Source organism: Numida meleagris, chromosome 3, assembly GCF_002078875.1.
Source record: "Numida meleagris isolate 19003 breed g44 Domestic line chromosome 3, NumMel1.0, whole genome shotgun sequence".
Classification (NCBI taxonomy): Eukaryota; Metazoa; Chordata; class Aves; order Galliformes; family Numididae; genus Numida; species Numida meleagris.
In genome coordinates this window covers 106781928-106794192 of record NC_034411.1, presented here as the reverse complement: position 1 = coordinate 106794192, position 12265 = coordinate 106781928, and the positions used below count along the sequence as shown (strand labels likewise).

Below are 12265 nucleotides of genomic sequence, written 5' to 3'. Positions count from 1 at the left end.
CAGCACAGGCCGCCATACCCAGCCATCAGCTCAGCTTAAAGAACATGAATTTCTTTTTATTACAATAAGAACGCTGTGCTATAGAGGGATCAAGCTGTAGATTTCAAACATGCAGTAGTCTAATCCAGTGCTTGTAGCTGCTGTTAGAAGGAGGGCCATGCCATCCCTTAGGAAGCTTAATTGGTTGGTTCAGAGTTCCTTGCCTGTTGGTTTTTTTTAGTTATTGTTATTATTGTCATTTTGAAGTGATTTTAATTGTCGTTGCTGAGATTTGATCTGAAAAAAAAAAACAACCCACAACACTTGCTGTGGAGCGTAAGCTGGTGTCGTTCAGTCTGCAGCTCTATACTGGAATTTGGTCATAGACGTTAGCAACAGATACAGTTTGTCCTCCTGTTCTCCAGCATTGTTCAGAACATCATTGTAGAATAAATCTGTTTTTCTTCATTGCTATTCAAATGATGTGTCCCAGACACATTGATTAATCTCTAAATGTGGCCTGCTGAGATGGAAGATAAGTATGCTCATCTCTATTGTTCTAGTTCTGAGCAGAGTCTGTTACAATAAATGGAGCAGTATCTATTGAATTCATGCTGAAAGGTAGCAGTAAGGCGCAGTCTTGATTCGTTGCATTATCATGTGGCATTTTTTCTTTAGCAGCTTTTTCTTTAAATCTATAATATACTTTTATTTCTAAAAATGTTAGAAACTGATAAATACTGGGAATTCAGCGCAAGCCTGTCATCCATAAATCACGCTTACAATTGTGTTTTACAGAACCTGTCGTGAAATTAGTTTTACTGGGGCACCAAAGCCCTGGGAAATCTAGTTTGCTTCTCTCTGACTCACACTTCCTTCCACGTTTGCAGGAGTTTTTTGAGAACCCTGCCTTTCGCCCCGATGGCATGAAGCTCTACCCAACGCTGGTGATCCGTGGCACCGGGCTGTACGAGCTCTGGAAGACTGGAAGATACAAGAGCTACCCCCCTAGCACTCTTGTTGATCTCGTGGCCAGAATCCTGGCTCTCGTCCCGCCGTGGACACGTGTGTACCGTGTTCAGAGGTAATTTTCTGTGGTGGGCTTTGTGTATTGATTTATTGCACTTGGAGGGATTCTTACTTTAATTACAGCAAGATCTGACTCAGCCTGTTAGTATTTTTCGATCGTAATCGTTAATGCACTAAAGATTTTTAAACTGCTTCCTATCTATTCAGAATGAGAAAGGCCAAATAGAATGAGAAGCTATTTAAACTGAACTGCCTCTCTAATGCACCCATAAACTTCAAGATTTCTGGAGGCCCCATTTTCACTGCCAGTCAGATGAGCATAGGATGTGGCAGACGTAGTACTCTAATGATAGTGATGGATAATTGCCTCTTGGCTGTGGGCGAAGTTTCCTATATTTATTACTGGAGCTACAAGACATTTCATTTTTTTTTTTTTTTGATCTAAAGACTTCCTGTCTTTCCCCATGGGCGTTGCAGGGTTTTCATAAATACATTATGGTGGTGCTGTTATTTCCATTCAGAAACCTCACTTCCCAGGGCGATGGGTACTACTTGCCCTAGCACTGTGCTTTCAGTGTGGGGTCCTTCTTGGATTATTTTTCTTCTGTTATCTCCTACGTGTCTAATATTAGGATGGGAGACTATAGCATACTTACCTGTTTTTGCACGTGCAAACAGTATTCTGTTGGCTTCCAGCTGTATGAACTGGAAACAGTGCCAATGCCTGGCTCTTTGGGAGTCAGAATCATAGAACTGTTTGAGTTGGAAGGAACCCTTAAAGGCCATCTGGTTCCACTCTCCTGCACTGAACAGGGACACCCACAGCTCCATCAGTGATCACAGCCCCGTCCAGCCTGACCCTGGGTCTTTGCAGGGATGGGGCAGCTACCACATCACTGCGCAACCTGTGCCAGTGCCTCACCTCTTTTATTGTAAAAAAAATTCTTCCTTATATCTGACCTAAATCTACCCTCTTTAAGCTTGAAACCATTTCCCCTTGTCCTGTCACCACAGACCCTGCTGAAGAGTATGTCCCCTTCTTTCCTGTAGCTCCCCTTTAGACCCTGACAGGCCACTCTCAGATCACCTCGCAGCCTTCTCTTCTCCAGGCTGCACAGCCCCAGCTCTCTCAGCCTGTCCTCATAGGAGAGCTGTTCCATCCCTGGGATTGTTTTTGTGGCCCTTCTCTGGATGCTCTCCAACAGCTCCATGTCTCTCCTGTACTGAGGACTCCACATCTGGACGCAGTGCTCCAGGTGATGCCTCACAGTGCAGAGCAGAGGGGCAGGATCACCTCCCTGGCCCTGCTGGCCACGCTGCTTTTGGTGCAGCCCAGGATACGGTTGGCTTTCTGGGTTGTGAGGTCTGACTCATGTCCATCTGCCATCCACCAGTCCCCCCAAGTCCTTCTCATCAGGGCTGTGCTCTATCCTCTCATCCCAAAGCTTGTACTGATAGCAGGGGCTGCTGTGACCCAGGTGCAAGAGTGTGCGGAATGAGAAAGCCTTGTGTGTTAGACCTCACCTGTCTGGCTTCTGTGTGGCATCTGACTTTTGTGCTCTTTCAGAAATATTATGGAGGGATGGGAAGTGGCTGAAGGCAAGAAACACTCTGCAGCCTTGGCTAAATATGGACTGAGGCTTATTAGTAGAGTTTCTCAAACATGCCTTTAAAAACCGGTCTTGCTCAAAATCGTATTTATGTATTGTGACACGGAAAGTAATAGGGCACTGAGGAAACCTTGACGATGGTGCGAAGCTGAGAAGTTTCATTGAAAGAGAAGATGCACAAGCAGGAATGGGTGGTGTTGAAGCTTGGAGTGATAGAGATGGGACGAGATGCAGCTCAGGGAAGTCTGAGGTCGAACTTTGAGGGGTTGTGCTGCAAACTGGGAAGTCACCATGTGAAAATCCTAGAATCACTGGATGGCTTGCTATGGAAGCGACCTCGGAGATCATTTTGTTCCAGCCCTCCTGCTGTGGGTAGGGTTACCGACCACTAGATCAGGCACCAGGTCAGGCTGCCCAGGTGCCCCATTCAAGCCAGCCTTGAGCCGGAGTGGGGCATCCACAGCCTCTCTGGGCAACCAGAGGAGGAAAAGTTTCTAGTGTCTTGGTCTGTAATATAAATAAGCCATTCCTGAATACAGCTTGGAAAAGCATTCTTTTAGGGTGCCTTTTTAGAGACGGAAGTGTTAACGCAGACAGACTTTCATAAGACCTTATCTGAAATAATCCCCATCTTCAAGAAAATGAACTGTGGAAGTATGTGCAGGGGCACATTGGTCTTTTGTTTGAAGGACAGATGCATACAGGAAATCTTTGCAAATCTATAAGAGAAGGAAAATAACACTAAAAGAAATGGGAAAATCAATTTGGGCACAGAACAAAATAGGAAATAGCCTTGCATAAAGCAAGGCTGGAAGCTGGGAATTTTCTGTCAACCAAAGGAATGAGATTCTGGAGCAGCTTTGCAAAGTTACCAAAGAGGAATAGAAGAAAGTATGAATATAGTGAAGCTTGGTTGGGCTGATAAGCACGATGGTGATCCAGCAGTCTATTAACAGAGACATGGATGAAACTAGTGGCTGTAGCTGAGCTCTAAGAAGGATGTGGTACTAATGAAGAAGGCAAAACATGTCTTATAGGAAACATCTACTTGATGTTGCCTCAGGCTTTTCACATCAGTCACAGAAGCATTACTAAAGACGAACTCCTGTCTTTTTTCTCTCTGCATGTCTATATCCCTCTCCCTGGTGGATTCCAGCATAGACAGAGCGTCCCATTTGTTCATGATGCTGTTACCATAGTGTGTATTTGAAACAAATGGCTTTGTTCTTAGAAGACTGTGGGAGTTTGCAGCCTAGCAGATCTTCCCCTGAAGAACACAGGCCTGGAAGAATGTCTACTTGGCATACTGGTTTCCTTGAGCTTGACAATGGGTCTCTTCAGTCGCCAGCAGCAGCCTCCATCCAGCTGTCATCCAGTTGTCAGTTATTATGTTCCAGCAGAATAACTGTTTTCTTGCTGACTGGCTCATGTTATCTGAAACTTGTTCTTGGTGATTACGGATTTGTACACCTCCAGTGCAAAGTCCAAAATCTATTACTTTCATCTAAATTGCTTTCAGGGTCATTGTGTGACTCTGCAGCACAATAATGAACAAAGCCAGATTTCTGAAACGTTCGTGGCCTCTTCCCAACACTGCTTTGCTGAGGATAGTGATAGGACAAAGGGGAATGATTTTAAACTAAAAAAGGGGAGATTTAGGTTAGTTGTTAAGGGAAATTTTTCACTCAGATGACAGTGAAGCCCTGGCACTGCTGCCCAGAGAGGCTGGGGATGCCCCATGCCTGGAGGTGCTCATGGCCAGGTTGGATGGGGCCTTGGGCAGCTGATGTAGTGCCTGATATAGTGGTTGGCAGCCTTGCTCACAGCATGGGAGTTGGAACTAGGTGATCTTTGAGATCCCTTCCAACCCAAACTATCCTATGATTCTATGAAAACACTGTAGAAGTCTTTCTGTTTCGGAAAACCAAATTAAACGGGTCGCGTACTCAATGCTAGTGGCTGGTTGGAGGGGAATATTTCTTCATGGCTACTTCCTGACTGTTGGAGATGCTTAATACTGTGTTTGTCCTGAATGTTTGTGAAGCTGATTAGCACCTAAGTGCTTTATGTGGAGAGGTGTGAAATGACAGCAGCAGTGCCACATCGTGAGATATTTCCTTTGGTGGATCTCGGTGTTTTATGTGGATGTTATTTTCACTGGACTGGTGGGGACATGTAGGTGTGAAAAAATAAAATACCTAACTGAGGTCCTACAACAAGTCATGGCTTCGAGTAGCAAAAATGTCCCTGTTATTGCAGGGGAGTTGGATTAGATGACTTTTAAAGATCCCTTCCAACTCAAATGGTTCTGTGATTCCATGATTAAAAAGGAGTTTTGACTTCCACTGTCTGTTCCAATCAGCTGGTTAACAAGTGTCCTAAGTGATAAAGAATATTTGAAAAACAGAAGATGAGATAGGCCCCGTTGAAGATTCTGGCAAAAGGAACACTAACGTTAATAAGGTCAGGATTTAATCCCCCGTATCCCTCAATTTGTTTAGCATTTGAACAAGTCCTGAAATCACTAGGACAACACTGTTTGGTGTCTGTTCAAAATAGGCTGTTATGTGTGTGCTAATGACGCACCCAGGGTATTTATTTAAATACCCTGCCCTGAATTGAATTGGTGATAGAAAACCTCTTTCTTGCTTTCTTTTTCTTAAAAAGCTTATTTTTCACATTCATATTTTAATTTGGTTTGTTCTCTAGCAGGCAGATGAGAGAGGCTCAAGTTGCCTTATCTAGTAATCTTTCATTCATTTACGGTAGATTATTTACTATTTCATATGCCACTCTGGATTTAGCTAAAGACTTGGTTCTAGAAGATGTCAAGGCATTTTATCAGTGTCCCTCCAGGGGAAATGCATGCAGTCTGACTTCTTGGAGTCGTTCCATAATTAGAAGAAAGGCGTTTTAGTTAGATTATCACTGTAGATCTAACATGCCCTGATGAAAATGCCGTTCTCCTCTGGTGTGTCCTTTAGTCACAACGTGAAGTGCTCATTTCCTCTAATTGAAGCTCTTTGAAGTATGTTGTGTTGGCTCTATGGTTTCGTATTTACTCAAAGAAACCCACTGAATAAATGAACTGGTTAGCTAATTGTATTTTGCCTCAGCTTTTGGCACACGAGCGTAAGAGGTGAAAAATGTTTCGTGTATCTTTTGCTTCATAGAGAGAATAGCAAGGAAAACAGGGTGGGGAAGTAAAACCCAAGACCCCTGGGTTCAGCCTTATGCTGGAGAAAATTGTACTGAAATTGGAGTGTGATGCTGCCCAGGGAGGTGGTGGGGTCACCGTCCCTGGGGGTGTTCCAGAACCGTGGGGATGTGGCACTGAGGGACGTGGTCAGTGGGCATGGTGGGGGTGGGCTGGGCTTGGACTTGGTGATCTCAGAGAGCTTTTCCAACCTTAATGCGTGCGTGATTCTGTGCTGAAATGGGGGGAGATCCTTGAAGTCTGAAGCACTTGTTTGCATTCTTGACACTAAAGGAAAATTCCTTTTCTTGTCCCCTTGCCAAGTGTCTCACACTTGTGCAAGGCTGAAGCAGCACAAGGATGAAGTCTTTAGGACCCTTGAAGACCTTTTTATTTTATACAGCTACTGCCAAAACCAGTAATTGTTAATGATGTGAATGCAAGTCCTCAAGGAACTGAATAGATCAATTAATACGTTTTACAGAGGTCATCAGACAGCTGCTAGATGGTGATGAGTTTCAATCACTACTGAACCAAGATGGATTAAGCTAATTACATTACCAATTCCCTGAACCATCCCTTTCTCTGCGTGTTTTTATGATAGTCTGTGCTTTGCTTTGTCTACGCAAACATTCAAAAGAATAAGAGGAGGAATAGTCACCAAGGAAGCCACGTTTTAAGACCAACCTGCTGCACAACTTGCTGAAAGTCTTTCACACCTTTATAGTCCTTGTTTCTCTGTAGAGGATCGGAGGGGTTTTGAATTATTTAGTAGTGCACTTGGGTGGTGTGTCATCAGAAGTGCCGTGGCAGAGTTTCAGCAGGAAGGGGGAGAAGAAGGGTTTGGAATCACTGTGGAATACTGCATTAGATAGAAGGAGAGTGTAGTTGGGATGTCCCACAAATTGTCGTGCTTCTTTTTCAGCTTGATTTGGTTGCATACATCCTCCTTTTCCCATTGGGACAAGCTGACTGCTGTGGGAGGCAGTGGAGAAGCCAAATCTGGACTTCCTTTCCATTTTCATTTTAGAACCTCCCTTGGAGAGGGTCTTGCCATTTGCAGACTCACTGATTTACATTCCCACAGGAAGACTCTAGGTTTTCTGGCTGGACTTTGCTGCGAATCATTGGCTCATCAGAACTTTCTCTCTTTTAAACAGCAAGCTTCCCAATATAAACATGTTGTAATTCTGATGAATTTTCCCCGACAGTCGTTCAGCTCAGAAGGAAGCAGTCTGGTTGCCAGTTGCTGATCTCCAGCAGAAGGCACCATGAAGAGTGACTGACCTGGAGACCTATGCTAGGCACGGGCTGGAGGCTCCTTTTTTCTTCAGCTTTCTTAGTGAAGAACTAAGAGCAAAATTATAACCTATTTCTCAGGGTTGTAAAAGCCTACTTTTGTCCTCAGTCTTTTTACTAAGCTTTCTCCCTTCATTTTCCTCCTGCTTTTAGTTTGATTTTTCCCTGTGTTATTTTTTGTTCAACCAAAGACTTGAAACAAATGTAATTCAGAGAAGTTCTGTGCTCTGCTATTTGGGATCCTGGCCTAGGTGACCATAATTTGGCTTTATGGTTTATTGTCTGCTGATGCAGTTGCTTGAGGTTGTTTTGTTTTCCTTTAATACACAGAGACATCCCAATGCCACTGGTGAGCTCTGGAGTGGAGCATGGGAACCTGAGGGAGCTTGCCTTGGCCAGGATGAAAGATCTTGGGACGCAGGTAAGGTGTTCATCCATCAGTATCTGGGGAGAGCTGCTTGGTGACGTCACACAAAGTAACATGAGAAGAAGTGATGAGAAGACACAATAGGAGCCAGTTTTATTGTTGAATTGAAACAGTCTGCCAGAGTTTAAAAACAAAACAAAAAACACCTTGATGATATTTCAGAAAAGCTGGACCAGAACTTGCCCCATCCCTGAAGGCACTTAGTAATAGTTTGTAATATTCTGGGTTTTTTTTTTTTGACAGGATGAAACCTTTTAAGCTAGAGAGAAGAATTTATTTTTAATTTATGCTATTAGAATTTCTCCTTCATTTCTTTTTCCCACGCATGCACTTACTTGACTGAACAATTGGAAGAAAAGCTCTTAGTCTGAGGCCAGACAAATCTTCCAAGAGACATTTCAGCGCAAACAAATGAGACTTGATATTCTTGATATTTCTAAGGTCAAACAAAAATATGAGCAGGGGTGGAGAGAAGGAGGGGAGGAAGGAAGTGCATTTATGTTTGAAGTCAGAGGCAGATACGTGTACCCAGCCTTGATTTTTGTCGGGAGGTTGCTGTGGCAGTCAGCATTCTCAGTGCCCCACATTGCCTGCTCTGACACTGCTTGCTGGTTGAACCTCCCTCCAAAACCCAGTTGTCAGCCACAGTTTGCAGGTCCTGTAGCCTCTGGTAGAGTTATGCCCAGGCTCTGCCTTTTCTTGGGACAGCCAGCTTGGTAGACAGAGCATCACACAAACTCTGTGCTCCCTCTGTCTGTTCCAAGGGGCTTTCATTGCTTCAGTGCCCTGGTGCAGAGGCAGATCCTCACTGCAGCAGTTCCATGCATCTGTGATGTGACTGAGTGCTCCCTCCTTCTGGCTCCCCTTTCCTTAAAAGAGGTTTCAAGGCATTACTGCATCCAGTGGAATGGGAAAGAGGCAAGAATGAGGCGACCTATTCTGTAGTGAGAACCTGGCTTTGCTAGGAGAGAATTGAAAGCCAAATCCAGATGTGTGGCCATGTGTGCTTCTGGGGATACTGAGTGAGATAGATTTTGTGTGATTCTAATTGAGGCACAGGGGATGGGATGGAGAGGGTTTGGGGAAAAAAAAAACAAAAACAAATACAAAACATGTAAAGGAGTGGTTTGGGGCAATGCAGTACTGACAGTTTTTGCAGGTGTAGCCTTTAATCTTTTTGCTTAAATACCAAGGATACTGAAGAAGCAGTAATAAAGGCTTTGTCTATTTGTAGCTCCACATAAAGTTGTGCTGCTGAACCGTATGATTGGTGTTTAACATGGATACTCCTTACTGCCTTTGCCATCTCACTCAGATCTTGCAGCTACAGTGCAAGAGATCAGCAAATAAACTGCAGTGTCTTCCTTCCTGCTGGGCTTTCTTTATCTACTTAATCTTTCCTAACCTGGTGCCCTGGACTTCCTCCTTAAATCATTCCTCACAATCTCTCTCCAGTAGCAGGCCAAGATTTGGCAAAGAGCTTTGCTGACCACAAAAGCTTCCATCCCTCCCACTGACTTTTCCCTTCTAAACCAGGCAGGGGAGACAACCTCCCTGCTGCAGTGAAGCCTTTTCAGTTGAACTCTTTAGGGCTACTAGTGAACCCTTCCTGGGTTTGATGCTAAAACTGCATCATTTCATCTGAACTTGATCAAGACCAGCTGGAGAAGCAGGGATATCTGATGCATGGCACTCAGGGCTGAGCCCAGTAACACAGCTGAACCATTAAGGGCTTGTCAAGCTGGCAGTCTTTGCTGTTAGAAGAACCAAATCTGTAAAAAAAAAAAAAAAATTGCTGCTGTGCAGATGATTATAGATTTTAATTTAGTGAGGCAGAAACACTGCAGCTGGTGGAATGAGGGAGCAGTCTGCTGCAATACAGCTTGAAATATAAGGTAGTGTTGTGATTGTCTTGTGTGGGAGGAGAAGGCGATAAATATGCCTTGTCCTTTCTTCTCTGAGCTTGAAAAAGGAGAGAAGGCCACGGCAAGGACCTGCAGGAATTATATATTTTTAGGCTCCCTTGTGAAGATCAGCCAGCTGTGGCAGTTCTGGCTTATCCCATCTTTGGGGTATGGCTTAGTGAGGAGTTTGTTTAAGGGATGGGGATCAGTCATGCCAGCACCACAACTGGTGTCTTCAGTTGCTGGAAAGGAGTTACTCCTGGGCAGCCTTGTTGGAGGCACAGGGTGCTCAGCCACTGGCTGCAACTGGAGGTACATGAACGTTGGATTGGGAAACAGAATATTAGGACATCTTTCCAGAATATGTTGACCTGGGTTTCCTCATGAGGAGTGGGTGTTGCTCAGCCTTACTGTGCTGCTTGTGTAGTCAGAAGTCATAAAGCAGAGAAGAGTTTGCCTGCTCTAGAATCCTGGTTCTCCAGTGAATCCCAGTTTCACCATAGCCCACTATAACAACCACGCTTCTTTTCCTGCTATTTGGGAGACTGTTGTTTTCTGTTGATAATGCAATTTAAAAGCGTTCAGAGAAGAACGGGGCATGAGATAGAATTGTGCTTGTTCTGGGTATCCTGCATTTCTGTGGGAATTGGATTTTCACACGTTCTGTTCCTGTCTCCAAGTCTGGCTTTTGGAAATACGCAGCTAGGTAGGCGTTGTTGCTGATAGAGCAATTACAGCCCATTGGCAAAGGTTGTGTCCCAAGGGTCACAGCACCTGTGGAATGAACAAGCATTTGAAACAGCTGCTTTGGGTAAAAGTATTGTGGCTGCGCTTGGCTGACAAAAGTTGGGTTAACCTTCACTTTGGATGTTAGGATAAACCTGCTAAGATGTGAACGCACTTGGCCTGTGCAGTTGGATTGCTTATGCTGTCACAACTGCTCACTGACGTCAATGGCTGCCAAATTACTCAGCTTCCATTGGTTTTGCTGAGATGCACAAAAGCTTATGCAAGCTATAACCCATCTCAGAAGCACTGAGCTTGGAGCTTTATCTCTTCTTCTGTCTGACTTCTAAGGGAAAAAAGATTTGGCTGTCTTTGTTTTCTCTTTTATTGGTCCCAAGCATCTGTGATGCACCATGGAAGCTAGATCAGCATTATGTTTGGGTAGGACTTCTACAGCAGTTCTTGTGTGATCATTTAAGAGCAAGAACAGGCTTGCTGCAAATCACAAAAGGATTATTTAAAGACTATAAAACCTTAGCATAGATCTGCTGATGTTACACCTTTCAAGTGTAGGGTAAAAATGGGTTATGCCAAAGCCTTTCTCTGTTCTTTCGTTTATATTGACTTCCCCTCCAAACCCTGCTTGTTGTGAATCAAAGGGTGCGTTTCCTCGTGATCCATAATGATTGCTTAGTGAAGTTATTTTTTACCAGCATGTCTTTCCTTTTAGCACTAAGACCTCTTTCCAAGGTGTATTAGGGTTGGATAGGTGAGCATTTTCATTTCAAATTCACCCTTGCAACCACATGCTATTTCAGCTTAGTTTTGAGCCCAGTGGGTGGCTGGAAATCTGTGCGTTTCAGAGCCTAATGTATTTGTTCTTTGTGTTTCTTTCCCTTTCTTTTCCAAGTGTCGTGATGTAAGGACAAGAGAGGTTGGAATTCAAGAAATTCACCATAAAGTGAGACCATATCAGGTAGGTTTTGTCTCTTTTCTAGGAGCTTGCTTCGGACACAATTTGTTACATGCATTTAGTGGGGAGGCGTTGGGACCCATTTGTTGCACATCCATTCCTGTGGTTTGCCTTTGTAGCTGGATCCAATTTTCCATTTATTTTCTCAGCAGCTTTGGATGTCTTTTCTTTAAGTGCTGTCACGTGCTGAAATTTATGGACCACCATGTTCAATAAGCTGACTGTAGTCACCAGTTATTTGAGTGTTTGCACTACAACTCTTTCTTTTGCTTCACAGCCTTCCCATTTCTCCCCTTCATTTAAAAACAAACAAAAAAAAGATCTAGAATATACCAAAACCACAGTATATGCATACTGAACAGGAATGAATATTTAGCAAGATGAATTCACAGCCTTTTGTGGGAATGTACATGTTTGTGTAGGCAAACAGTGCATGTATAAATCCACTTCTGCACGTGTACGTATATATTTCTGAGTCGATCCATTTAGCATGTGACACATACGCTGTGTTTTTCCTTCCTAAAATAGTCCACAAAAAGATTACTGTGCTTGTTTGATGGGAAGGAAAATACGTGCTGCTGAATTTCAAGTATCCAATTCAGGAAACGAATTCTTCATCTCACTATAGCTACAAGAAGGGATCCATCCTTCTGGAAAGTGGTCAGAATGTCCACGGCCATGTTTTGGACCCAAGAGGATGAGCTTTCTAAGATCACATTGGCTTGGGATCCATCGAGTAGAACCATTAAGGTTGGAAAAGCCCTCTGAGATCACCAAGTCCAACTGCAGCCCGCCCCCACCGTGCCCACTGACCACGTCCCTCAGTGCCACATCTCTGAGTTCCTTGAACACCTCCAGGGACAGTGACCCCACCACCTCCCTGGGCAGCCTGTGCCACTGCAGCACCGCTCTTTCAGAGCAGAAATGTTTCCTAATACCCAGCTTGTACCTCCTGTGGCACAACCTGAGGCCATTACATAGATGTATGCTGTGGCCAATAAATGCAGCGTGGATGTCTATAGTGATCCCTAATAAATTATCTTGTTCTTACCAACTTTTGTAAGAACTGAAGTTGTACAGACTCATTTGTACATAGGCCATGCAGCCTTTCTGCTCTCTTCC

General features: G+C 44.0%; 1 protein-coding gene across 1 annotated transcript in view; it reads left to right on the top strand.

Annotated features, from left to right (window-relative positions):
* The window catches only part of ELP3 (elongator acetyltransferase complex subunit 3), an 87591-nt gene that overhangs the window by 47062 nt on the left and 28264 nt on the right, over positions 1-12265 (top strand). The window contains exons 10-12 of the mRNA XM_021390613.1: positions 870-1063; positions 7444-7534; positions 11081-11146. Of these exons, the coding sequence (XP_021246288.1) occupies positions 870-1063; positions 7444-7534; positions 11081-11146 (351 nt within the window). The remainder of the gene's footprint in view (positions 1-869; positions 1064-7443; positions 7535-11080; positions 11147-12265) is intronic.